Genomic DNA, 25,866 nt, shown 5'->3' on the forward strand with positions numbered 1-25,866 from the left:
TCAGCTTCCTGTGTCACGTCATCACACCTGTGCAGGTGTTCAGGCAGAGACAAAGCCAGCAGGATGGAGGCCCGACTGACATTCGAGCGGATTGGTTCAACGTTTACCGCTCATCATCACAGAGGAGACGGAAGGTTCTCCCTCTGTGAGATCAGGGTTTATTATTCTGGGGTTTTAACGGACAGCAGACTCGTCTGCTTCTACTTCATGACAAAAAGAATCCGCTCGCCTTCCTCCAGTAACGTTTGGGGCTTCCTGCAGCGTGTCAGTGCTGCAAAAAGCTTCAAATGTTTTTCAAAACGTGCATCTTTAATCAGCATCACAACCTTAAGCTGCAGAGACAGAGAAATCCTAGAGTCCATGCGGTTCTGACACCATCCAGGTTCCGTCTGCAGCAGAGTTTGGATCAAATCAACTTTATTCATGTTCAGAGATCCCCACACAGTGTTCAGGGGAACATACAGATGTACAATCATCCTCGACACAAGTTCATTAACCCCTAGGATTCCACGCCGAGGCGCCTCCTGGACCTCGCCACCGTTTACTGCACATGCCCCCCTCCACCCGCTGACTCCTCGGCCCGCCACCGTCTTCCCCGCCACGGCGCATGCAGCGCTGCAGCGAGGAGTCGCGGACCCGTCTGCGCCTCCCGTCTGGATTCTTCACAGTTTTAGAGCCTTCATATTTGGTGCCAGTCCTTCATCCCACAAACATTTACGGTTGGATAGCAAAGGCAAAAAAAAACCTAGCAAACAGTGAGGAAGAGGAGGAGAAACCCGCTGAAGAGCCAGCTCAGGCGCTAGAAGGTTCTGGAGCCGTGTGCTGCATTAGTGGGACTGCTTCAGCGGTCTGAGAAACGCCAACACCAGGTAGAGAAAGCAGGTAAACCAGCGGGATCCAATCGGAACGCCGTCACAATAAGACATCACACTTAAGGGCTTCTCAAAAATGTCGTTTAATCCAGGGAATCAGAGGCCAACTACCAAAAGACCAGATCTGCAACCGTGGACTCGGACTTGCTGCCTTGCTTTGTGCTTGACGGTCTCGGTGGTGGGAGAAAGGTAGTGTTCACCGGAGAGCCACAGCCAGAATAATATGATATATTCCAATATAATAATAAAACAAAGAGCATGATTTTCAAATGGCACCGGGATGGCGGTGGGCGGGGCTTTTGCTAGACTTTTACAGTTGTGTGACTTGACCTGATACAGGTTAAGATGCCGTTCTCTGGATCTCTTTCAATCGAACGGCTTCAAAGGAACATCTGACATTTGGTCGACAACGGGGGACGATTTCTAGTTAACTGGGGGGGGGGCTTCATTTGCCATGTGAAAACCATGCTTCCTCTTGAGAGCGGGGGGGGGGGGGGGGGGGCGTGCAAGACTGAGTGGGGCGGAGGCGGAGCTTGGTGGATGGAGAGAGGGCTTGAAAACCAGACTGCTGATTCCACAGGAGGTGTGTAAAAGGCACGCCAGGGTTACTCCCAGTCCCAGCCAACGCACACAGGCGCCTTCACACCCACACACTCTGAACACACAAGGTCACACACACACACACACACACGCACACACAAGCAGCACAGGCTACAGCCCCTAGAGTACTGACAGAAGAAGGTAGCAGGGCGAGGGAATGAAGGAAGTTCTTAAAGGAAAGCACGAGGGCGGGAAACCGGGTGGGACAGGGGGGCAGAGGGGCCTGGGTCCGTGCTGCCGTCGTGTTGAAACAGGAAAAGGAAAGAAAAAGAGAACAAAAATCAAAAGTGGTGGAATGGATCATTTCTGGTTCTTCAGCTGGTTGGAGAGCCAGTCTAGGCCCTCGTACAGGCCGTCGCCGCTGGTGGCGCAGGTGGCCTGGATGTACCAGCTGCGCTGACGGAGGGCGTGCAAGCCCAGCTTGTCTGTGATCTCTGCAGCATTCATGGCGTTGGGGAGATCCTATGAAGACAGGACAACGTCAGCAATGGTGGAGCAAATGCTCCGCTCAAGAACACATCTGGACCTGGTTCTGGCCAACACCTGCTGGCCCAGATTCCCCCCTTTATGGGTTTACTGCAGTGAACGTTATGTCCCACATTAAATAGAGTTTTTTCACTAAATTGCTTGACTGTTGCTCTAAGGTCCTGATCAGAGATGGCCTTCGTTCAAATTAGGCCTGCACAATATACCGCAAATTTATCGTTATCGCAATATCCAGCTCTGCAATAGGCATATCGCAAAAGACTGCGAATATCGCAATAAATCGTAAACCCAAAATGTGTTAAAGCAATCTTATGGCAGCTTGACGCTTTTAACGAATCAAATAAATCCCTTTATGCTTTGACCAATCAGATGGACGCCTTCCCATTGTTGACCAATCAGATGGAGGCCTATTATGTTAGATGTTTGTCACCTATGTCGATGAGGGTCATTTGGAGTGTAATTTTAAACTGTTTCTAATGAAATGGGAATGATGTTTTTGGCATTTTTCTATTTTTTTTATATACCGCAAATTATATCGTTATCGCAATATTAATCTCTACTATTGCATATCGCAAGTTTTCCTCATATCGTGCAGCCCTAGTTCAAACAAACAGGTTTCATCGCTCCTCAAAACAATGATCCTGAAAACATGGAGATGCGGCTACCGCCTGTTCTTCACGCCACAGAAGACGCCGCAGACGTCCGGCCTCACCTGTTTGTTTGCGAACACGAGCAGCACGGCGTCCCTTAGTTCATCCTCCGCCAGCATTCTCGACAGCTCCTCCCTGGCCTCGTTCACCCTCTCCCGGTCGTTGCTGTCCACCACAAAAATGAGCCCTGCGAAGAAAGCGGCAGAGACCACCGGCTCAGAAAGACACAGCCAGACAGAGGAATCGAACCTGCATTACAAAACCTTTATGCTGGGCTTTGAAAGAGGAGGTTGCCTCTTTGTAACGATGCTATTTCTACAGACGAACACATAAAATGTTGGAGGACTTCTGAAATCTTTGACTGGATCCAATAGAAACTCTTGAACTGGAGTCTTTGGGTTTAACACACGCGTTTGCTTCAACCTTTGTCATTTGGACGTCATGCGCCACTGTGACCACAAGGCGGCGGTGAAACAGACTTTCGAGTGTCGTGATAAAACACGTGAATGTCACGCGGCTGAGATACAGTCAGACAGCTGTGACACTTCAAAGTTACAGTCGGGAATCTTTGACATTCTGTCAAAAGCTTTGCTTCTAAAAAATATTTCAGGATGTTTAACGTCCAGTTTAACTCGTTGCTAGGTTACCGGGTATTACTAGTTAACCGTGGACCACTTTGGCTATAAAAATGGCAGCATCACTTTTGCCGGGTAATTTTTTACCCGATATAATATACAAACAAACAAAAAGTACTTGTCATAAAAAAAATAGATCAAAATGATCAGCACATGATAAATTAGAGTGGGTTTATTTTATTTCCCACTGTGGTAAGTGTAGCAAAAGGAAAAGTCTTCATCAGGAGTGAAGGACTAAAAATGGAAGACAAAACATTTGGCAGCACAACAGCAGGTTGAAGTGTAGAAAAGAGCCTTGAGAGGAAAAGCTCTGTGAACAGCGAGCCGTGGGAGTCCAAACGTCTACCTGGACGCAGCTTTCAAGCCGATCAGAAGTCAACTAGAATCAGTTCCATCAAACTGGAACTGGTTAGCTGCTAAAAAGACAGTTCCTGAATCAAACTTTCTTTATTTGCCCGTTTTCTGTGACTAAACAACAGTAACTTTGACAACACACACATTTTTTAGTGCTGTTCACTGTTGAACTGCTTAATTCTGACCCTACAGGTGATTTTAAAGATACTGGTGCATTCTTCCCTTGTGAGCGTGTTTCTCTTGGTCTGATTGCCGCTCGGCACAAACCCTGTGCTGGTGTCCGATGTTTCGTTCAGTCACTCCAGCTGACCCGAGACTTAACGGATCTTTTTTCCACAAATATCTGAACATATTATTATTGCACTACTTTGATCTTTTATGTATTTTATTGCATTAGTAATTTTATGAATTGTGTTCTTAATTTGCCTAGTTTTAAACTTTCTTCAGTCCTTTATCGTACAGCACTTTTGTAAATTGCTACGTAAATAATAAATGTCATTCATTTATATAAATGTAGTTCTATTTTAAATAAATCAACAAAGCTTATCAGACATGCAAGTATGTATTTTTTTTCCAGGAGAGTCTGGATGAACGGTTACAGACTCCACACATACTGAGCCAGGAGGGTTTAACTCCATGGGAAACCCAGAACCTGTGAGGATTGCTGAGTTTTCCAGAGCCTCTCTGGATGCTCACTGCAGTTGACAAGAATTAGTCCCATATATGCTAGACCTGCGATATTTTCAACAGCTAAGCACATACACAGTCCACACACACAACACATAAACGAAGCCTTGATTGGCTGAGATCCTTTTCCAGGTGACCACTGTTATCATATTTCATGTATTCTTCTGTTTTCAAATGACTTACGTTAACTCAGATAGTCTAATCCCAGGATCTAAGCGTGACGATTTGGGCCTAAAACAACAACACTGATTTGTTGCCATGGTGAAAATAGACTACTTTTAAGGTGATGTCGTTCCCAAAAGCTTAAAAACGTTTGTTTTTATATTAAAATTGACAAAATAAAAAAGAAAAGCCCTGACAGAGAAATATAGAGAGGAAAACCAGACGTGGAGGTTTGTCTCTGAAACCTAACTGTTACACCAACTGTTGATTTTCTAGGCAGGAAAAACTCAAATAGCCCTAATAGTTGCTGACGACTTTAATGTCAGGAAAAAGGAGGAGTCAAACAATAAACCCTTAGAAGAATTGAACAAAAGTATGAGTCATCGGTCCAGCAGCGTTCAGATCATCTTCAGCGCAGAAGTTAGGCCCCCTATAGGCAGTAATGCGCTCCAACAGTCGGCCCTTACCTTGAGTGTTCTGGAAGTAGTGGCGCCACAGCGGCCTGATTTTGTCCTGACCGCCCACATCCCACACCGTGAAGCTGATGTTCTTGTATTCTACCGTTTCAACGTTAAAACCTGCACAAATGAGGACAGGCTTAGTGGCAGACACGGATCTGAAAGGCTCCCCAGGTTACATTAAACAGGTCATAAATTATCATTTTAATTGGATTTCAAGTTTACCACAGAGTATCTCCATTGTTAAAAGCATTAATTGTCAATATCTTTGTTCATTACAAATTCATAAACTAAATCATTCTAAATGTCATTTTTTTCAATCTTTTAAAAATGTTCTCAGATGATAAGGCTGATAAAATACATTTTTAACTAAACGTTTAAATCAACACTAAAGCTACCAAAACGTGCAGAACAGAGATATTACAAATAAGCAGAGAAAAGCCCACGTGGAGCTGAAACGTCTCCGTTTTCATACGTTTATCTGAACTCATCCAGCTGAATGTGATCTGGGCCGATCCACAGATCGAGCTGAAAGAATTCACCAGGAAGCAACAATAACAGCCGTGAATAACTAGGATCAAAGGCAGCAAAATGCATCTCCTTGTAAAAATCTTTGGCCACAATATGTTTAGATTTTGTGGAAACGAGCTGAAAGTCAGCTCTGATGGCTGACGGTGTAAATGTTTTCTATCCAGACAGCCGGAGTATTGACTTAGACACACAATGGTTAACTCAAAAACCATGAAATACAGGTAAACAGTGATGAGTTCAGTGTCAGCTTGGAGAAACTAATTGAGAAACCAGAAGATTTGTGTTATTCAAGCACAGAATACTGCAGCAAAATGCATTGTATGCAGAAACAGAGAGGTTATGAAATTGCAATGTTTTTAGCAATCCACTGCTGTTACTGCTGTTTCTGTTGAGATCAGAACAGACTTCGTTCAACGCAATTTTTAAAAAAAATCCCGACAACAATTTTGGCGTAACCTATATATCATTAATATAACATTTTGCTTTTTGGGTTTAACAATATCTCTCTCACTAAGACAGTTTCAGGATGAACAGATCCATGCAGCGTTTTGACATGAAAAACGATCCATTGCAAACAGAAATCCTACCGATGGTGGGGATGGTGGTGACGATCTCTCCAAGCTTTAGTTTATAAAGGATAGTCGTTTTTCCAGCAGCATCCAGCCCAACCATTAGAATTCTCATCTCTTTTTTGCCAAAAAGGCCCTTGAATAAGCTTGCAAATACATTCCCCATAATGACAGAGCTGGAAAACAACAAAAGTAAATAACTACAACATTTTAGTACTCGTACAGAAATAGTAGAAGAAAACCAACACATAAATGAACATCATAACAGACAATAATAGTAGGATTGAAGCAACGCTGTCGTGTTTTAGACTCAATAACAGAAATTTAGAGATATAGAGTTAAATGTTCACTTTGGCTAAACTGTTTTACATCTGCACCATCAAAATAACTATTCAGACATATAGTTTGACCTAGAGTCCTAGTCATCTGTAGGTAATCAATGACAGTACCAGAGCATCGATGACCCTAAATATAATTTGGGAGGCATTCACGGTTTAAGGTAAATCTCCAGACTGATGTGCATAACTGCTTTCCTTAACGTGGGAGTTGTGAAGGTCTACATAAACACATCAGATGTGTTTTCATTGGGATTTTTAGTGAAAATGTCATTTATCAAAGTTTTTCGGCTATTAGGATCGAAACTCAATGTGGCCAGCATCAACAAACTAAATATTTCCCCTAACTTCTATCTCGACTTGACGTGCGAGCTCCAGGACCATAAATTGCGTGTTTTAATGGAGTCCGCAGCAAACTGGACGGACGAATACTTCGGACAGCCGGCTAACCGCACAGCTAACAGATGACTGGGGCCTTGTCAGTCAGTAAACGACTGAAGAATAGTAAAAAATAAAATAGCAGTATTTTCCTTTTACGGGCAGCAGTCATATATCAAATGTAACAGTTTGTTTTAAAGGAAATCAGAAAGTTTGTGCTGTCACCACCCATTACCAACTGATGGTTAGCTTGACTATAGGGCGGATGCTTCGACTTGAGCCTAGCCTGCTGCTAACGGCTAAAGACTGGGTTTGGTCCGTGCGAAATCATTCTGTCAACAACGAACAGGCGGTACGTATCCACGAAGTTAAAGGTTGACGTATAAATAAGCCCGTTGGTGTAATATGTGTCGTGTAAAGTGAGTATCTTTTACTCGTTTTTTTCTTGTCAGTCGATCCAGAAACCACCGTAGCTAGCTAGCTAGCCGCCGTTAGCTCGATGCCGCGTCACATTACATAGAGAACAGCATGACGTCACGCAAAACCACACCAAAATTTGATCATTTAGGTCGAGTTTGAACTCACTCTCATAAAACGGCATACAGAGTAAAAAAAGTAATTGGTTCTGGTGGTTTTTACCTTTAAAAAGACAGCTTGCTGGTCTTTAGGTTATCTTTCACTGTCACTCCAAAATGGCGTCTTGCGCAACCAGGGAGACACCGGCGTCGGGCACGGCCCACTATCAAGCCTCAGCCAATCACAGCGCGTACGGTGTACCAAATGTCCCCGCCCCCGCCCAGCTCTCCGTCCAATCAGCAGAAAGATCGTCTGTGCGTCGACGATGCACAAAATGTCGAGGAAGTTAACTCAAGTTCTTCAAGTTCCACCGCCGTCAACGTGACAGGAGGACGGTTCAGCCGCTGACAGCTGAGGGAGGGATCGAACATGCGGCACTCTCCAGCAGAGTGCACGAGAAAGGCGTACAATGATCATGACAAATAAAGGATATTGTCCTCTCTTCCTTGTTGTTAGGTTGAACAACAGGCGGGTTTTCATTGTGTTCAGTGTCTTTCTTGGGTTGAATTTCCTTTGGTGTCTTTTCTACTTGGATCCATTGTTCTTTGTTTGACTCTTTTTGTCTTTTTTATACATGTCAGTGTTGGTTTGCTTTTATTTATTAACGTTTTTTTTGTTTTTTCCTACATTCTCAGGTTCACATTAGGTTCCAGAGACACCAAAAACCTAAACCATCATTTATATGAGCTCACTTGTGTGGCAATGTACAGACACTTAATAAAATACATGGAAAAGTGTTTTCATTTTTTTATAATTCCATTTTAGAACTAAGCTTTCATAGAGTATAGATTCAGGGTCCAGGTTTAATTGTTAAGTTGTTGTTTTTTTTACATAAATTGAGGTTCCAGCTCATAAAACCCTAGAAAACAGGATTTCGCAAAATCCTGATCGAGTGGAGAAATCTGCTCAAATTCTGAATATTTCTTACAGTTTCACCATCATCTACTGAACTCAAAACACCAGTACAGGTTCCCCAAATGTCTTTAAATGGGTTCAGTTTGGTTCAATGTGGGAAAGACTTGACAACTAGAAGACCACCATAAATATCCCACCAGAGGTGGTCCGCCATGAGCAAAAGTAACAGCTGGTTATTTGGCTTGCTGAAGGTGAGTGATGAGTATTTTTTTTCTTTTAGGTATCACTGCTTCTGCCCCTCACTCTCTGCTGGATCGTTGCACTGCAAGCATTCAGTCAACTCACCTGCTCTGTCCTCTGCCTGCTCGCCTACCTGTCTGCTCGCCACTCAGCCGCGCTTCCAGCTAACCTGCCCAGCCATTCTGCTCTCAGCTCCATGCTGCTATGGCCGTTTTCTGCTCCTGTTTCCCTGCATCACCGTTCTGCCCCAAGCCTCATAAGCCCCTGCACCTCTGCAATTTTGGAACCATTTCCCAGAGACCCTCCTGGAGACCAGTTTTTTGGGTTGCAAAATCAAGAGTGCTTGTGACTGAGCCCTAGACTCCTGAGTTCCACCACGCTCCAACGAGCATCCTTCTCTTTTCTGACATCTGTGTCTGACTTCCATCCATTTGCTGTACAGAGGACTTAACTCCGCCCCCTCTCTGCTACCTGCGGCTCACACTCCTCATCCCAGTGAGCCTGCATTTGCTCTGACCACTCAAGATCACTTCCCATCACTAACCCTCTCCTGTCTCCGTAGCATCCAGACATTTGCTGTATTTCTGCAGGACCTGAGCTGCTTCACGTTTAAAGAATAAAATAAATCTGGTTTCTTGCACTCCTGAGTTTGTCCTGTTTTGGAAACGATGCGTGATAATTCCACGTAAAAGCTTCGCTTTTAAACTGGCTGTAGCGTTTTGAGTATGTACATTATTCCCAATGGAATATTTATGGAACAGTAATGTTTTTCATTTAGATTTTAATCATTTTAGACATCTTAAAGTGCTTTAGTGCTGCAAAATAAGATTATATTTTAAGTGTCTTTGTGTTTTTGACAAAATGCTGTTTCATATAACTTGAGGAATCAAAAGAAGTTTGACAAAATACCAACAATTTAAACAGTTTATGCTCCTTTAAATCCAGTCTTTATACACCAAATGTTTTATTATACATTGTTTTTTGTCACGTCTATTAGCAATATTTAGTTTTTTTCCTGCCTGTTTAAATATTTTATTTCTGAATTTTTTCCCCACAGAAACACAGAGGAAGTTTAAAATTAAACAGAAAAGCATAAAAACCACATCTGTACTTAATTAAATCAAAGAAAAAAACGCAAAGACGTTCAAAAATGTTTTAAATAGAAAGTATTTGTTTTTAAAGATTTAAGATGTCCCTAACTTGTAACAATCTTTGTATGATTTACATTATTAAAAAGTTTTAATGCAAAGATAATGTTGGTTTGAAGAGTTTTTTGCAAACAGAAAACTCCACAGAGGAGCCCCAAAAGGTCATCCACAGCCGCGGGGGGCAAACAGATCCTGTTTATTTCAGAGGTCGTCAGTGACAAAGTGTTGTTAAAACTCAAAGCTTGGTTGAACGATCTCCATTATTGCTGAGTCTGCAGGTCAGAGCCAACAGCATAAATCCAGGGGGGGGCCGAACCTGCTCTGTGTCAACAGTCCAGATCTGCTGCTGATGGAGACATTTTCTTCACAGGGCTTCAACCTTTTTTCTTCCATGCGTTCATCTCAGTCTTTTTCTGACGGGGGTCACAGAGGCGCCAACCCCCAGACCTTCCTGCACGTCCGTTATCCTTTTCTCCGTCCTCAGATCTCCCCTCTCTGAAAAGAATCCTATTGAAATACAGAACATTCTCAACTTTTGTGCAAAGCTCTATTTTTCCTGGGTCTTGTTGGACATCCGAGGTCTGAATTCCTGAAGCGGAGCTCTGCTAGAGTCACAAGCAAACCTCCTTTGGGAGACTTGCTTTTTTCCGAGCCTGTGGCCACAGGCAGCTGTTGGAATGTAGAGCAACAGGTGAATCCACAGCTTTGTTTTTTTCGGCTCGGCTTTCTGTCTTTCACGACTGAGGATGCTGTTGCCTCAGTCTGGATGGGCGTCGTAGTCTTTGAAGAAGGTAGTGAACCTCATGACAGAAGGACGATGTTTGAGCAGGAAGAAGAGTTCTCCGGCATTTCAAGTCCATTTCAGTCCCGCAGCTCCAGCTTGCCGTCTCTGACCCTCCACTTCCAGCGCTGACACCCGTCAGGAGCGGGAACACAGCGGAGCCACAGACCCGACACTTTGACCTTCTCTTCCAGGGGCACGAGCTTTCTGTCCAAACTTTCCAAAGTGAAGGCCTTTCCCCAGATCTGGTGAAGGATCCATGTGATGAAAGATGTGAAAGTCTGACAAAGTCCCTTAGACTTATATGTTTCAATCGATTTTAACATGATATCAAGATTCCTTTTTGCTAAATGAAGGCAGGATTTCATACCTGATCACTGATTCCTACGGCAACATGACCCACGTTGACCTGCCGGCTCTCTCGGATCCGCAGACACTCCCCCTGCATGTTCTCGATCCAGACATCAACACCTGCCATCACCAGAACCAGAGACCTGATTTTAAAATGTCAGACTGTGGCAGGTGATTAGCGAGTGACCAGGAGAGTCGTTTTACCCTCAAAGCAGCAGGAGGACCGCTGACGGTCCGCCGCTCTCCACTCCAGAAGCCCGTCCGAGTGACGGTTGCAGGAAGAGAAGACGCCAGAGCTCAAGTCATCAGAAGAATGATCAGAGTCCTGGAAGAAAAAGGAAATGTGGCCGTTTTATGGGTCAGGCTCTCACTGGTGCAGACGACATTTTAGAGGTTTTGTGCATGAATCTCACATTCTCTGATGCATCCATCTGGGAGGTGTCTGAACAGCTGAAGCAGGACGGAGGTTCATCTCGAGGTTCTGGAGACCAGCACTGGATTGTGGTCCCAACTGGGATATCTGGAGAGGAAGAAATGTTTTGGACGATGGACTCTGCTTTGACAAACAGACTGAATTGTTGTTCATAACACCAGCAGTTTTCCTTTCTCAGTTTGTATTTCATCAGCTGGAATCAACTGTTCCAGCGTTACGACCTTTTATTCGTTGCTTCGAGCAGTCGGACTTCTTGCTTGATTAGACAAATGGTTGCTTCACCTCCATTCCTAATGATGTGTGGTCTCACTGACAAATGTTTGTTTCCGCATTCTCACGTTTTCCTGAGGAAGTCATCTGGAAATCCCTTTATTAGTCCAGAAAAGTCTTTCATCTTGGTTTATATTGTCATTATCATTTGTACAGTTGTGTTGTTCCTCTTTCCACAAAATGCAAACGAGCATACATTTGTGGGAACCACCACCTTTGTTTCTTTTTAAAGCACCAATGATTATATTAATTGTGATTTGGGCAAAGAATTATGGGTAAAATGACATATGATGTTTGGATGTTTTTTAATGTAAAGAAAATAAATTTAGCTTACCCCTGGTCACAGGTGAAAAGAGTGGACAAAAAAACATTTGTTTGATCCAATTTTCCCAAACCAAATGTTGTAGGAAGTTTTATTGACCCTTTTAGAAAGATTTCTTAAAAGCTAAGTGGCCCTGAAAAAGAATAGGAGGCCGGAAAAGGGGAGAGATGGAGAAATGGATGGATATTCCAACATTTCCCATTGAATTCTGGGTAAAAGTAACCTAAAAAGGGAGTGGTGCATTGACCCAAGCCTACCCTGCCCATCCCTTAAACAGAATGAACCTTAAGGGGTCCACACAGTTGTTAAGACATCATTGTAAAATGATTGGACCGGACAATAAAGTCCTTACAAAATTATCTGGAAGACAAGTGTCTTCAAGTGTAGCGGTGAGGTAAGGGTTTGGAATTCCTCCTGTAACCTGCTGGACACTGTCAAGAACCAGAAAAGACGGTGGAGAAAAACACAGGAGAGGAGGATAGAACCTCAGCCAAAAACTCAGTGTCTGATCTGAAAACAGGGGGGTTCAAACTGTTTGACAGCCAGATTTGGTGAGGTGAAAATGTGTGAACCAGCATTAATTGAACACTTACAATAACATTAAATGTTATTGCAATTGAAAACTAGACCCATTTTTACCCAAATTACTGAGAATTTCGTATTTGAAAAGCAGAAACAAATGATCCTAGATTTGACAGGAGCCTGCGGGCCGATGGAGATTTGAGTGCGGGATGCATGCGGACCGTGGGCCGGACTTTGGACATGCCTGTCTTAAAGGACCATTGGAAATGATTGCAAAGGGGACTTAAAGCAGAAATGTGTTCATGTAACATAAGTTTTTGTAAAATTTGACCTAATCAATGCATTTTATTACCATGTTGGTTTCTCTTACGGGTACTTCTTTTGCAAAATGTGACAACAAGCTTTGTTCAGTTTTTGCTTTGATTCTTTTTTTTTTTTCAGACTCACCATTCCTGAGATATTCCAGCTCTTCCTCTGATCCCCACAATCTCTTTTGACCTTTCTGCAGCAAAGGGAAGAGGTCTCTGAGAGAAAAAGGATGTTCCACTGATGCACTAGAGTCCCACTCCTCCTCCTCTTCCTCCTCCTCCTCCTCCTCATTGGCCCTTTCCTCCTCACAGTCTCCCTCATAGTCTCGGTCAGTTTTCTGACACTTGTTCTGCAGGAATTCCTCCTCTCCCATGTAGATATCGATGTCTGACTCCGACCCAGTGTCCCATTCGGCTGCACTTCTGTTTTCTTCCTGCAGGGGATCTGGGTAGGACTCCCATTCTCCATTTACAGAGTCGGTTTCTACATCAGAGTGCTGGTCTGAGCTACCATGGCCACAGAGGCTGCTGTCCTCATCGCCCGCCAAAGTCCTCCAGGGGCTCACCCAGAGCGGCGCCGAAGGTCTGTTTTTGGTGACTGGGATCTGAGAAGATGAGACGCTGAGGCCATTGTCGTCCTGCCTTTGACAGAGGAGCAGCTTCTCACAGGCTGCATGTATGGAAGAGGGACTCAGACCCCCAACTGTGGAGAAAACATCCACAGAAGTGATGTGACTGAAAAGGTCATCACCTGATGTCTCCAAAACTGCAGAAGAAGCAGTTGGAGACACGTTTGTAAAAAGGTTTTGCAGTCGCTCAACGGTAACTGCATGGGAAAAGCATCAACCTGCTCTGAGGGCTTTGGTGGTTTTCCTCCTGAGCTCCTTTGATGACGCTCGTCTCTCTGGATCCTTCTGTAGTCCGGCTTTAAAGACTTTGGCCGTGAAGTTGTTGCAGTTGGACGGCACCTCCCACAGAGGAGGGGGCTCGTTAACAATCTGTCAGACAGAGAAGCGTGAACTTCTGTCTGATGGTAAATGAAAAACACGACCGGGATTCTGACCTGGACACACAGAGGATGTGAGTAGCATCGTATCCAGGGCTGGCATCCATTGAGCATGTGCAGTAGCATGCAGCAGCTGCTCCACACGTCCGCCTTGGCGCTCAGCCGGTCCCCTCCTGCCACCTCAGGGGCCATGTGGCTTTCTGTGCCCGGAAACGCAGCTCCTGCAATGAAAAGAAGCTCCTCAGGGTTTGGTTTGACATCTTTGTGCCTCAGAACTGATAAAAATTTTTTTTTTTAAATCACTGCTGATCAAAGGCAATACATGCAGGAACACACTTTTACTTCATGATGCTGGTAAACTCTGACATCAGATGAAGTAAGTCTATTGATTTGATTGGGGGGGGGGTTCTGGAGTTAGATTCACCGACTACATTTATTGGTTTATTCGATGTTGTTTGAATGAGTGCAGTGATTAAAAGTGTAATTAAGTGACAGAAATGACATCATGACTTCCCTTAAACCACTGTGTTTTCCAGCATGAGCACACGTCTCAGGGGTTTGGTTTGCAGTTTTGTTAGGGAAAAAAATAAAAAAGGGACTTTTCAGGATCTTCTCACCCATGACGGCCTTGGAGCTCCACCCACTGCCCTCCAACGTCTCTGAGAGGCCAAAGTCGCAGAGGAATGTGTCTCTGCAGTCTGCAGACAGCAGCACATTGTCAGCTGGAATAAAATCAACACACAGGATTCAGTCAGACAGTTTGTATTTGGTGTCTCAAAGATCAAAGTGTCGACTGAGAAGCAGGGAGACGAAGCCTCAGTCTCTGAAAGAGTAGTTTGATTTCTAAAGAGGACGAGCCTACAGACTCTGCTCCATGGGAAGATGGTCTGAAGGGACTTGTTTCCATTAATGGAATTAATGGAAAAAAATTGAAAAAATTGAAAAAATTAATGACAGATTCCTTTTGAGTGAAAGTTCTGAGGTGGAGAGAGCCCCCCCCCCCCTGCAGAAGCCCCTTGTGATATTGGTTTTACATTTCTCATGCGTCTTTGGATTTCATTAGTCCTGTAAAAACAAACCCCTAAACCCCTCCTTTAAATCAAACAATAGACACAAATGTTGCAGCTCCTCAAATGACCACTAGGTTACTGAAATGATCTCCCTCACCAGACTCCACCATCGGCATCGCCCACATCCCTTTGGACCGGTTCAACCCTCATCTCTCAGTTCAATCCCGATCCAGTCCCTCTAGGTGTGCCTCAGGGCTCTTTCACCCTCTTCATCATCTATTTACTTCCCCTTATCTGTCAGCAGTTAGATCCTGTTTTTTTCTAACTTTCTTTACGACAAAACAAACTTTCTTGTGTGTGTGTCCCTAGTTTTGTGTGTGTGTGTGTGTGTGATTGTGTGGCCCGGTACCAAAGTGGTGACCTGACCAGTGCGCACCCCGCCTTCACCCATCAGCAGCCAGGAAAAGTTCCAGAAGTCACAAGAGCAGGCGGCTGGATCCAAGCGCAGGAGGTTTATTAGCGCAGCTAAAAGTCCACAAAGCTAAATCAGGATCAGGAAGGAGTCGACAGCAGACATGAGATCATCAGAGGAGAGACCAGGCAATCAGGATCCAGGCAAGGGTCGGGGCAGGCGGTTAGGAGACAGAAGATCAGGTCCAGATGTAACGCTCGGTAAGGAAGGCAGAGTGGCACAAACAAAACTTCACACTGAATGAAGCTCAGTGCAGAGCTTCAGTATGCTGTGGTTGATGAGTGAATGAGAGTCAGGTGTGCGGCATCCAGGAAGTGTGTGCTAGGGTTGCTGGGAGATGAAGTGCCTTCAGTACACTGGAGACTGCTCCCGCCGGTGTCACAGAGTTCTGACACCAGCAACCCAGTGACCGTGACAGGGATGTAGCGGCGGGAAAAGAAATGGATATTACAAACAACAACAAAAGACTACAAACTTCCGAAAAGTCCTTTTTTTAAATTTGCTAATAAGCTAGAAGCAATGAAGACAAATATAATAAATAATAAATGCTTCCTAAATTTAGCATAGGGCTGCACGATATGAGCAAAAGTTGCGATATGCGATGTTAATGATCAGTATTGCGATAACGATATAACTTGTGGTATGTGAACAAATAGCAAAACAACCAAAAACATAATTCCCCTTTCACTGCAACAATTTAAAAATTGTACTCTAAATGACCCTCGTCAGCATTGGAGACGAACAGCTAGGACAAAAGGGCTCCATCCGATTGGTCAAATGCCTAAATAATTCAAGCTGCCATACGATTCTTTTAGCACAGGTAACCATTCGTTGCGATTTTGGCCGTGTTTTTCGTCTTTTACGATATGCAAATTGCACTGCTTGATGTTGCAATAACAATACATTTGCGATATATTGTGCAGGCCTAATTTAGCACAACAGTTGCTGGACCCTTTTAATGTAAACATTCTGGTATGCAGTTGGGATGCAGCGATCCAGACCCCCTCTCCTCCCCCCATCACCAGCACCGTCACGGACTTCCAATTCAGAGATTATCACTGCCATGCCCCCCCCCCCCCCCCCCATAACTGTCCAGTCTCCTCCACATCACTGACCCCCCCCACTCCATCAGATCGATGCAACATGAAATCATCAGCAAGGGAAAGTAAACAAAGATGACCATCAAGCTTCCCTGAGATCATGAACACATGAGTGGAATTTAAAGTACTGTAATACGTACAGGATACTCCAAGGCCTGAGAATGCTGTCAATAAAAACCTTTAAAGCTTTTTAAAGCACATAACTGAGTTTCAGTGCATCATCCTGGGATACAGAGATGCTAAAAAGGACCAACCTGACATCGACTCAGCAAACAACACACCTTTCACATCCAGGTGAAGCACTTTCCTGTTGTGCAGGTGCTCCAGCGCCTCCAGGGTCTGATGAAGGTAATGCAGGGCCAGATCCTCCGGGAGGCAGGTCGTCTGCCTTAAAAGCTGGCCCAAGCAAGCTGGAACAATTACCACACAAAAAAGAACTTCTATGATTTCATTCTTCTCCAGGTTTTTCAGTCGCACTTTCAAGAAGTGACCTTGCTTCAGCTCCATGAACAGCACAACGTTTGGGCCTTCCCTCACCACCCCAAACAGCTCCACAACCCGGGGGGAGTTCAGGGCGCTCCACGAGCTCACCTCCCCACTGTGGAAGTGACTCAGTGGAATCTGAGAGGAGAGCACAGTTAGACCGAGCCACCGGGAGCGGCGGACGTGGGTTCAGCAGCTCACCCGTTTGGCAGCACATTGGAATCCGGTGCTTCTATCCCGAACGCAGAACACGTCCCCGTAGGAGCCGTTCTGGATGTGATGAAGGACAGAGTACTCCTCACACTCCCGGTACTGACAACTGCTGGGCCGCAGGAGCTGCAGAACAATCAAAGTCAGATCCAAATCCTCTGATTTATTTTAGAAAAAGTACGTTTTCCTAACTGAACTTTTCCTCTTCAGCGTTACACAAAAAACAAGAGATTTGGGGCTCTAATTAATGTCGTTATGTGTTTTTTAAGGATTGAAACAGCACAAAAGGACTTTTTGTGGTGCCTTTCAGTTTTAAAAGCCTCCTGTGACTGACACCAAATTTAAAAGTTAGACAGTAATAAGCAATGAGCTGTAAACAAAACGTGTCAAATTGTAGACAGTATATGAATGTTTCAACATCAAAAGTTAACATATTCAGAGCTGTAATTATTCAGTTTTATCACTATTTATGTCCAGAAAGACCATGAATGTTGCATTTTCTTTTTCCTGCAATGATTATTACATGTATTCGAATCACGGTATTTCCAAAATGTTAAACATTTATTTACAAAACAAAATAATTTCTTTATCAAGAATTTTTGCTGACAGGACATCTTAAGAGCGTGATGGGCCAGGACGGCCACAAGGGGGCGACACAGCACACAGTTTTGGGCAGCCGTCTAAGCATTCATGAGTGTCTCTGCTGTGCTGCTTCCAAGGTTTAAGACCAAAAGATTTCTTCAGATTTCTTAGATGTGCTTTTAAGAACAGCAGGAAAGTTTGTGCTTCTTAAAGGGTTTTTATACTAGAGAGCAGTGGATGCAGTTTATTTTTTACAGTAGCTGTAAAGGTTTTGACTCTCCGTTGAATCCCACTTTCACTGGACCAGAGATCTGTCCTTCATTTGTCATGCCATGCGTTCAAGTCCTATCTGTTCATCAAAGGAGACCTGGCTCTAAAATGGGCGGGGCCAATTTGAAATTGCATGTTTTGTTCTTCTCGCGGTTTGTTGCACGTGATTCCAGCTTCATTGTTGTTTAGGTGGAATTGCAGAAGAGAAGATAAACATTAAAACGTCTTACTCTGTGAAATAGGAGGCCTTGGTTGGCGAACGCTGAGGTCTTCCAGTCATTCAGAATGTCTTTCATGGAAGCTCTGAGGAAAGCAGAGACGATGAACTTTGAAATATGCCTCACTTTGCCTCTCAGCTCATCCAGCACGCCGTCCCCGGGGTCGTCCTGGACGGCGCTCTGGGATGAGTCCACGCTGCTGTGGACACTGCTGGAGGCTGGCGTTCCCAGGGGACTCGGCACCCATTCTGTGGAGTCAGAGTCCCAGCCTGCATGAGGCGAGGGTTCAAATCCAGACACATGCAGGAGTTCGAGACAAGGACCCTCCCCGAGATCATCCTCTTCAACCACACAAGAAGAGTCCGACTGGCTCTCACGGGAGTTTATGGACCCCCAGTCGGAGTCTGAGCCTCCTCTGTTATCACTGCCGTCTGCGTGGACGGACTTCCTCTGTGGCGCCTCCTCTGTCCCACAGACACAGCCTCTAAATGTGCCCGGCGGGTTGCCATGGCAGCACGGGGGCGGGTCAGTAAACTGAGGAGGCGGTGGGATGACTCCAGCAGCTGACGTGGCTTTCAGCCAGTCAATCTCCTGCACCCACAGACCCCTGATGATGGGAGGCTCCTCCCCTTCCTCCTGTCTCCTCCGTCTGTTTCTTGTCCTCCTGCACTGTCTCCTCTGAGGAGGGGGGGCTGAGGGGTCCTCCTCATCTGTGCTGTTGGTGAAGACTTCATTCCACGATCTGAAATGATGTGAAACAAACAAGAAGGGGGGGGGGGGGGGGTTAACACACCCAACAGTTGATGACATTCAAGAAAACTTCCTACAATCCTTTTCTAGAAGGAACCTTTTGGAGGCAAAATGAGAAGAAGGAGCAGGACGGAAGGAAGGACATCCTGAAGAGTTTTGTGGTTAAAAACAGAAATCTAACATGGAGGCAGGAACAGTGAAAACACAAATGTTGCACTAATATTCATTCAGGTTCAAAAGATCAGCTGTTGTGCTGAAACTCGTCCAGCCATCAAAAAAACAAACTTGTCAAACTTAAAAATGCAGCAGTGTTTCTCTGAACTTTTCTTCTCATCCAATGAAGTAAAAAGACAAACAAAGACTACAAACATTTACTTCATGCACTTATTTCTGGAAGCCTTTGTGAAATTCTTCATTTCAGTGATTGATTGTTGGATTTTGAACAGAAGCTTGAATGAACGTCGTAGATTTAATGTTCCTTCTTGTCTTAATGTCACTGAAAGTCCTTCAGAGGTTTGATCACTCATGATGGATCATCAGTGGATCGAGTGGATCTCTGAAGCTGAACTGGAATCTGCAGGTCTGACTGAACCCAGATGCATTGTGGGGGATGTTCTCTTCCTCAATAACAAGGATTGATTTTTCAGGTGTAGAAATGAGGAATGTGGGTATTTCATGTATGAGGACCACTCATTCTCATTATTGAAATCCAAACGAACAACAGATGATAATCTATGTTTATGCCTGTACGTAAAAACATATTTATTATCTCTAAAAATGTATATTATGTTTACGTTTGAAGGAAAATGTTTTCTGGATGAAATCCTCTCTGGGACAAAGTGGAACACCTCCCACGTTTGACCAGCTGGTTAAACCCACCTGGGCTTTGGAGAGAGGAGGCGCGATTGAGAGAAGGAGCAGCGGGTGTTGGAGGGGCTGAACTCCTGGAAGTCTTCTCCTGGAAAGAAACAACAAGCAAAACGGATCGGGCCACCAGAACGCTCCATGATGCAATCAGTCACATCATGGGATCATAAACCAAATGTGGTGCCACACCGGTTCTGGGGCGTGCCTCCGCTTCGTGAGACGATTATCAGAGAACGACTGGATTAAAATGATCTTAAAGAAAGCCAAATGCAAAGGACTCTCAGGGTTATGGCCTTACGTTCTGCTTGCACAACTATGGACACGCAGGGATCCTCGTGGAACCCTTCTGGAACCACGTGCCTCGCAGTGCCGCGCTGCATCACAAGGCTCAAAGGGGGGGTGCAGGCTTGACCCAGGGGCTCCTCTTTCTCCTTACACCTTTGGGCGACCCCTTCTTTACCCAGACAGGAGAGCTCCGACCCGTCCGTCACGAGAACCAGGGACGTGTGAGACATCTGTGGAAGTTCCACTTCTGTGTCGGAGAACATCGTCAACCTGCCGAGCAGAAAGGTGCGGATCAAACGTGGACACTTCCATCACACTGCTGATGCTCTGCAAGATTGAAGGACCATTGTGGTTAGAAATATCAATCTGTCCAAATCCCCCACCCCCCCAACCCCTAACTACTAAAAGACTATATAGCAGCACTATGTAGTGCCCTGGATTTTAAAAGCAAGTCAGACACCAACCTCACTACTTTCTCTTTTTAACGGTATATATGACGTCATCGATTCCACAAAGTTAAACTGTAATTAATATGAGCGTTTTGGGACGATTATTTATGAGTCCACTGTCTTCTGAAGATAAAAAACGTGGATGGTTGATTAAAAAATATTTTTAAAATTTAAATTCACCTTTCTAGTGAGCGTCGCTGCACACTGGTTTCTCGCAGGGACTTCTGGGAAATTTCTAGGGCTCTGGATTTTGGAATTCTAGATTCGAAGAGCACTAGGAAATGGAGAACGCTCTATATATCTTAACAGCCAAGCACCGGTCTACATAAAAGACCTTGTGCAGCTGTCCACTCCCAAGTATTTTTATATTCTGTTTTTCTGTGTTTTACTGTGAAGCACTTTGGCATTCTTATCTTGAAAGGTGCTGTACAAATAAAGTTTATTATTATTATTATACAGGGCACTATCTCGGGGTTAGGGTGGTACATCAGACACAGGTTATGTCTTAGATATGCAAAAATGTGGGTGCCCCTGACACGACATGCAGCTTTATCTTCTTCTAAGTCGGATCAACAAGAAGAAAAGATCTGTAGGTGAAGATGGTAGAAAATGTTTTCCGGTTTCAGCCCAGTTCTGCTCCAGATGAGCGTTTCTTCTGCAGGTCGTTCCAAAGCTGCTGATGCAGATGTTACAACCATGAAAGAGAAGAAAACAGTGAGCTCAAACTCACATTCATGGCCTTAACATTCCTTTACGAAGGTTCAATAACCACAAAGACGGCAGAGATTCGATGTTGGGAAAGATGTTAGTGCAGAGAAACACGGTCGAAGGAAAACCCTCCAAGATCTGCTGAGCTTTTCCTAGAATGATCCGACAAAGGAGCCACTGAAACTCTAAACGGATGCTGCTGTTTACCACCTCCCTGCTTTACTGTCTCCTCAGTTAACAAGTCAGTGCTGCTGACGTGTCGGTGGCTCTACTGATGTCCGAGGACGATCGACACAAAGACTTTGACTCTGTTGCTCAAAAGAAATAAAAGACATGGCTGTAAAAACCATTAATAAGACAGATGATAATCCAACAGCTACAACTACTTTCAGAGCTTTGGTTTTGGATTCCTTATGTTAGATTATATTATGGTTATACCTGATTAGTTGTTATTTGAGTTTTCAAAGTCAGTTTGAAGTCTGTAAATCGTGTAAAGTGTTTTATGAACTAAAGCTTTCAAACTCAAGCTTTATTTATTTGTGTAGCGCCTTTCGCTTCGACAGAAAACACAAAGCGCTTTACATAAAAAAGCAGATGGATTAGCCATAAAATGTGAAAATGTGTTAAAACAGAAAACACAGGACTATCACACAAAATTGGTACCCCTCCCTCACCAGATTCCTCCCTCCACTCCCCCAATATAACCCTGAACAAAAACGAAGAACAGCAGCTTAACCCTTGTGCTGTCTGGTGGGGTCCAGATGACCCCACTCCAAACGTTAACGTGCCTCCAAGGCACGTTAACGTTGGGAGTGGGGTCATCTGGACCCCACAACCATTTTTCTTCAATGATTTGTGATCTTCACTGGTGTCCATGGATTACATGAAATCCTCTCCACCTTTGTCATGGTAGGGAGAACACGTCACTGGAAGGGTGGGGTCATCTGGACCCCATAGGATAGCACAAGGAACAAAGAAAATCTCTGGCTTGATTCTGCTTCAGGTACGTCCCATCAACAGACACGGCTCTCCTCGTCTCATCGGTGGAGATGCCCTCCAATGTGCTGCTATCTGCTGTGCTGGGGGGGTGAATGAACAGACGTGGCCACTTGAGCAGGAAGGTGGGTATAAATAGCTCGTGGAGCTGCGGCACGCCGGGGGCGGCTGCATGCCTTTCCCCCGGGCCGATCAGCTGTCAGAGTTCCTCAGCCCGCTTCACGCTGACAGCAAACACAGGAAGATCAAAACAGAGATGGGCCCCCCACCCCCATGAGGCCAGCTGAGGCCCTGGAGGCCCCATGAAAGTGGAGTGACACAGACAGGTCTTCTTATTCCTCACAATTTCAACTAAGACGGAGCAAATGTCCTGGTCAGTTTGGGCCATGCGAGTGTTGGAGGCACAGGACGAAATCAGGCAGCAAATTTCTGAAAGCAAAGCTCAGCAGGTGGGACGGTACCTCAGAGGGACAGAAACTTTTGGGAGTTTCCGCTGAAACCTGGAGCTCCAGATGAAGGAGAGTCGCCCGGCTCCGTCTCCGTCAGCTCCTCTGTCATGTCCATGTCAGCCTCAGAAGACACCGGCTTTCGGCCCCCGCAGGCCCTGCTCATTGGCACCCATGAGCGTGACGGAGGAGCTCTTGTACCTCAGGCACTCCAACCCGCCCCCATCGGGCCCCCGCCCTCCGTGGCCTGGAGGCATTCTGCAGATGTCCTCTGTCACACCTCAGCTTTGACTCATCACAATCCTCAGAGCACGCTCGGTTCTGACCCGCCTGTTTGTTAATGAACGGCATGCAGACGCTGGAAACCAGCAGACAAGAACGTCAACCCAAAAAATGTTTTCAGGACTTTGAACAGCGGCGTAGATGAAAAAATACTTCATTCTGAAGGACAAAATAAGACTTTATGTCTAGAAATCCATGTGTCAATGTGTCATTAACAGAAGGGCATTCAGTGTGTGCTGGTTTACACTGATGCTGTCCTGTCATCACTGTTATACAAGACGTCCTGGACAGGTCGTCAGTCTGTCGCAAGGACACAATCACACACTCTCCCAATCCATGGACAATTTAGAGTTGCCAATTAACCTATGAACCATGTTTTTGGACCATGTGTGGGCCGGAGTCCTCGGAGAAAACCCACGGGGAGAACATGCAAACTCCACACAGAAACATGCCCCATTAGTGTTCTAGTTCAGGTCCCCCATTGGTGTTCTGGTTCAGGTCCCCCATCCGTGCTCTGGTTCAGGTCCCCCATTTGTGTTCTGGTTCAGGTCCCCCATTTGTGTTCTGGTTCAGGTCCCCCATTGATGTTCTGGTTCAGGTCCCCCATCCGTGCTCTGGTTCAGGTCCCCCATCCGTGCTCTGGTTCAGGTCCCCCATTTGTGTTCTGGTTCAGGTCCCCCATTGATGTTCTGGTTCAGGTCCCCCATTGATGTTCTGGTTCAGGTCCCCCATTGGTGTTCTGGTTCAGGTCCCCCATCTGTGTTCTGGTTCAGGTCCCCCATCCGTGCTCTGGTTCAAGTCCCCCATTGGTGTTCTGGTTCAGGTCCCCCATTGGTGTTCTGGTTCTGGTCCCCCATTGATGTTCTGGTTCTGGTCCCCCATTGGTGTTCTGGTTCAGGTCCCCCATCCGTGTTCTGGTTCAGGTCCCCCATCCGTGTTCTGGTTCAGGTCCCCCATTGGTGTTCTGGTTCTGGTCCCCCATTGATGTTCAGGTTCTGGTCCCCCATCCGTGTTCTGGTTCAGGTCCCCCATCCGTGTTCTGGTTCAGGTCCCCCATCCGTGCTCTGGTTCAAGTCCCCCATTGGTGTTCTGGTTCAGGTCCCCCATTGGTGTTCTGGTTCTGGTCCCCCATTGATGTTCTGGGTTAGGTCCCAATTAGTGTTCTGGTTGAGGTTCCCCATTTGTGTTCTGGTTCAGGTCCCCCATTGGTGTTCTGGTTCAGGTCCCCCATTGGTGTTCTGGTTCAGGTCCCCCATTGGTGTTCTGGTTCAGGTCCCCCATCCGTGTTCTGGTTCTGGTCCCCCATTGGTGTTCTGGTTCAGGTCCCCCATTGGTGTTCTGGTTCTGGTCCCCCATTGATGTTCTGGTTCTGGTCCCCCATTGGTGTTCTGGTTCTGGTCCCCCATTGGTGTTCTGGTTCAGGTCCCCCATCCGTGTTTTGGTTCAGGTCCCCCATTGGTGTTCTGGTTCAGGTCCCCCATCCGTGTTCTGGTTCTGGTCCCCCATCTGTGTTCTGGTTCAGGTCCCCCATCCGTGTTCTGGTTCTGGTCCCCCATCGGTGTTCTGGTTCAGGTCCCCCATTGGTGTTCTGGTTCTGGTCCCCCATTGATGTTCTGGTTCTGGTCCCCCATTGGTGTTCTGGTTCTGGTCCCCCATTGGTGTTCTGGTTCAGGTCCCCCATCTGTGTTCTGGTTCAGGTCCCCCATCCGTGTTCTGGTTCTGGTCCCCCATTGGTGTTCTGGTTCAGGTCCCCCATTGGTGTTCTGGTTCTGGTCCCCCATTGATGTTCTGGTCCTGGTCCCCCATTGGTGTTCTGGTTCAGGTCCCCCATCCGTGTTTTGGTTAAGGTCCCCATTTGTGTTCTGGTTCAGGTCCCCCATTGGTGTTCTGGTTCAGGTCCCCCATTGGTGTTCTGGTTCTGGTCCCCCATTGATGTTCTGGTTCTGGTCCCCCATTGGTGTTCTGGTTCTGGTCCCCCATTGGTGTTCTGGTTCAGGTCCCCCATCTGTGTTCTGGTTCAGGTCCCCCATCCGTGTTCTGGTTCTGGTCCCCCATTGGTGTTCTGGTTCAGGTCCCCCATTGGTGTTCTGGTTCTGGTCCCCCATTGATGTTCTGGTCCTGGTCCCCCATTGGTGTTCTGGTTCAGGTCCCCCATCCGTGTTTTGGTTAAGGTCCCCATTTGTGTTCTGGTTCAGGTCCCCCATTGGTGTTCTGGTTCAGGTCCCCCACCCGTGTTTTGGTGCAGGTCCCCCATCCGTGTTCTGGTTCTGGTCCCCCATTTGTGTTCTGATTCATGTCCCCCACTGGTGTTCTGGTTGGCAGACAGGTTGGCAGTCTGTTGCAAGGCCGCGCTACCACACACACACATTCATACCTAATTTAGAATCACTGATTGACCTATGAAGCGTGTTTCTGGACTGTGGCAGGAAGCCGCACAGCCAAACAGCAGCCAAAACAATGAAGGACTACAATTAAAAAAATAAAATTACCAAAATAAAACTGAGAACAAAAATTCTGTGGATTAATGTGACCCTGTGGGTTCTTCAGGGTTTAATTTAAGCTTATAGCAAAGTTTGTATTTATTTATGTTTTATCTATTTCACTTCTTAATCTTATGTAAAGTCTCTCTGTTGTTTCCTTTTTTGTTCTTATCTTTGATCCCAATTAAAACATGATAACAATTACACAGGTAATATATATTATTTTATTATTTCTGAATGAATTTCTCATCAATATTTACAGTTTGCATCACAGTTTGGGGTTTTTAAATGACCAGATTTGTTTGGAAGACTCCAGTTCTAGTTTTCCATTATAACTGCCTTTCTGAGTATTTCTTCATTCAAATCTCTGTGAATCAGGAGCCAATGACAAAATGTTGTTGTGTCCCGTCTACAACTCAGAGGTGAATTTCTAAGAAACTCCTGCTGCTCTGCAGAAACTATGTCCTAGATTTTGTCTAAAAATGGAATAATCATCATTAAAAGACCAAGAGGATCGTAGCGGGACTGTAAAGCTGAATAAAAAAGGAGAAGCAAAGTCTGCGACATCCGTCCTTCAGCTGCTCTTCCTCCACAGCAACACATCTGCTTGGACCACAGAGGCCTGGACTCCACACATTCCTGCAGGAGTTAGCACAATACCAGAGGAGGGAGTGTGTCCGCTGTGTGTGTGTGCGTTTGTTTTCAGTGTGTGTTGTGGGTGGAGGTCCA

At 45.5% G+C, this 25,866-nt stretch overlaps 2 protein-coding genes across 3 annotated transcripts; both read right to left on the minus strand.

Moving 5' to 3' along the window:
- Window positions 1-400: 400 nt before the first annotated feature.
- Window positions 401-7,488, minus strand: LOC101155726 (ADP-ribosylation factor 1). The gene is made up of 5 exons (XM_004080725.4): window positions 7,357-7,488; window positions 6,023-6,180; window positions 4,914-5,024; window positions 2,671-2,795; window positions 401-1,934 (listed from the first exon to the last, which is right to left on the minus strand). The coding sequence occupies exons 2-5, from the start codon at window positions 6,168-6,170 to the stop codon at window positions 1,773-1,775; spliced, it is 546 nt and encodes a 181-aa protein (XP_004080773.1). The 5' UTR covers window positions 6,171-6,180; window positions 7,357-7,488; the 3' UTR covers window positions 401-1,772.
- A 2,209-nt stretch (window positions 7,489-9,697) lies between these two features.
- Window positions 9,698-22,593, minus strand: LOC101166422. Of its 2 annotated transcripts, none has more exons than XM_023949804.1 (15): window positions 22,391-22,593; window positions 19,790-20,046; window positions 19,504-19,582; window positions 17,887-18,616; window positions 16,796-16,930; window positions 16,603-16,732; window positions 16,393-16,521; window positions 14,147-14,227; window positions 13,587-13,750; window positions 13,371-13,521; window positions 12,663-13,226; window positions 11,082-11,188; window positions 10,873-10,993; window positions 10,688-10,788; window positions 9,698-10,562 (listed from the first exon to the last, which is right to left on the minus strand). In XM_023949804.1, exons 2-15 carry the CDS (start codon window positions 20,037-20,039, stop codon window positions 10,398-10,400), a joined length of 2,907 nt encoding a protein of 968 aa, XP_023805572.1. In that variant the 5' UTR covers window positions 20,040-20,046; window positions 22,391-22,593; the 3' UTR covers window positions 9,698-10,397. The 2 variants fall into 2 exon arrangements, with proteins under 2 accessions (XP_023805572.1, XP_023805571.1); XM_023949803.1 differs by having other exon boundaries at window positions 14,147-14,251.
- Between the last annotated feature and the right edge of the window lie 3,273 nt (window positions 22,594-25,866).

Source organism: Oryzias latipes, chromosome 19, assembly GCF_002234675.1.
Source record: "Oryzias latipes chromosome 19, ASM223467v1".
NCBI lineage: Eukaryota > Metazoa > Chordata > Actinopteri > Beloniformes > Adrianichthyidae > Oryzias > Oryzias latipes.

What these genes read in the sequence shown, in the direction of transcription:
- LOC101155726 (XM_004080725.4), bottom strand. Translation starts at nt 6,170, where the DNA reads ATGGGGAATGTATTTGCAAGCTTATTCAAGGGCCTTTTTGGCAAAAAA. An exon ending in CTACTTCCAGAACACTCAAG is followed by an intron (nt 2,796 to 4,913) that starts GTAAGGGCCGAC and finishes CTTTCTTCGCAG; the next exon opens with GGCTCATTTTTGTGGTGGAC. An exon ending in TCGTGTTCGCAAACAAACAG is followed by an intron (nt 1,935 to 2,670) that starts GTGAGGCCGGAC and finishes CTGTCTTCATAG; the next exon opens with GATCTCCCCAACGCCATGAA.
- LOC101166422 (XM_023949803.1), bottom strand. Translation starts at nt 20,039, where the DNA reads ATGTTCTCCGACACAGAAGTGGAACTTCCACAGATGTCTCACACGTCC. An exon ending in AAGGCCTCCTATTTCACAGA is followed by an intron (nt 16,931 to 17,886) that starts GTAAGACGTTTT and finishes ATTGTTCTGCAG; the next exon opens with CTCCTGCGGCCCAGCAGTTG. An exon ending in GCTGGAATATCTCAGGAATG is followed by an intron (nt 11,189 to 12,662) that starts GTGAGTCTGAAA and finishes CTTCCTCTCCAG; the next exon opens with ATATCCCAGTTGGGACCACA.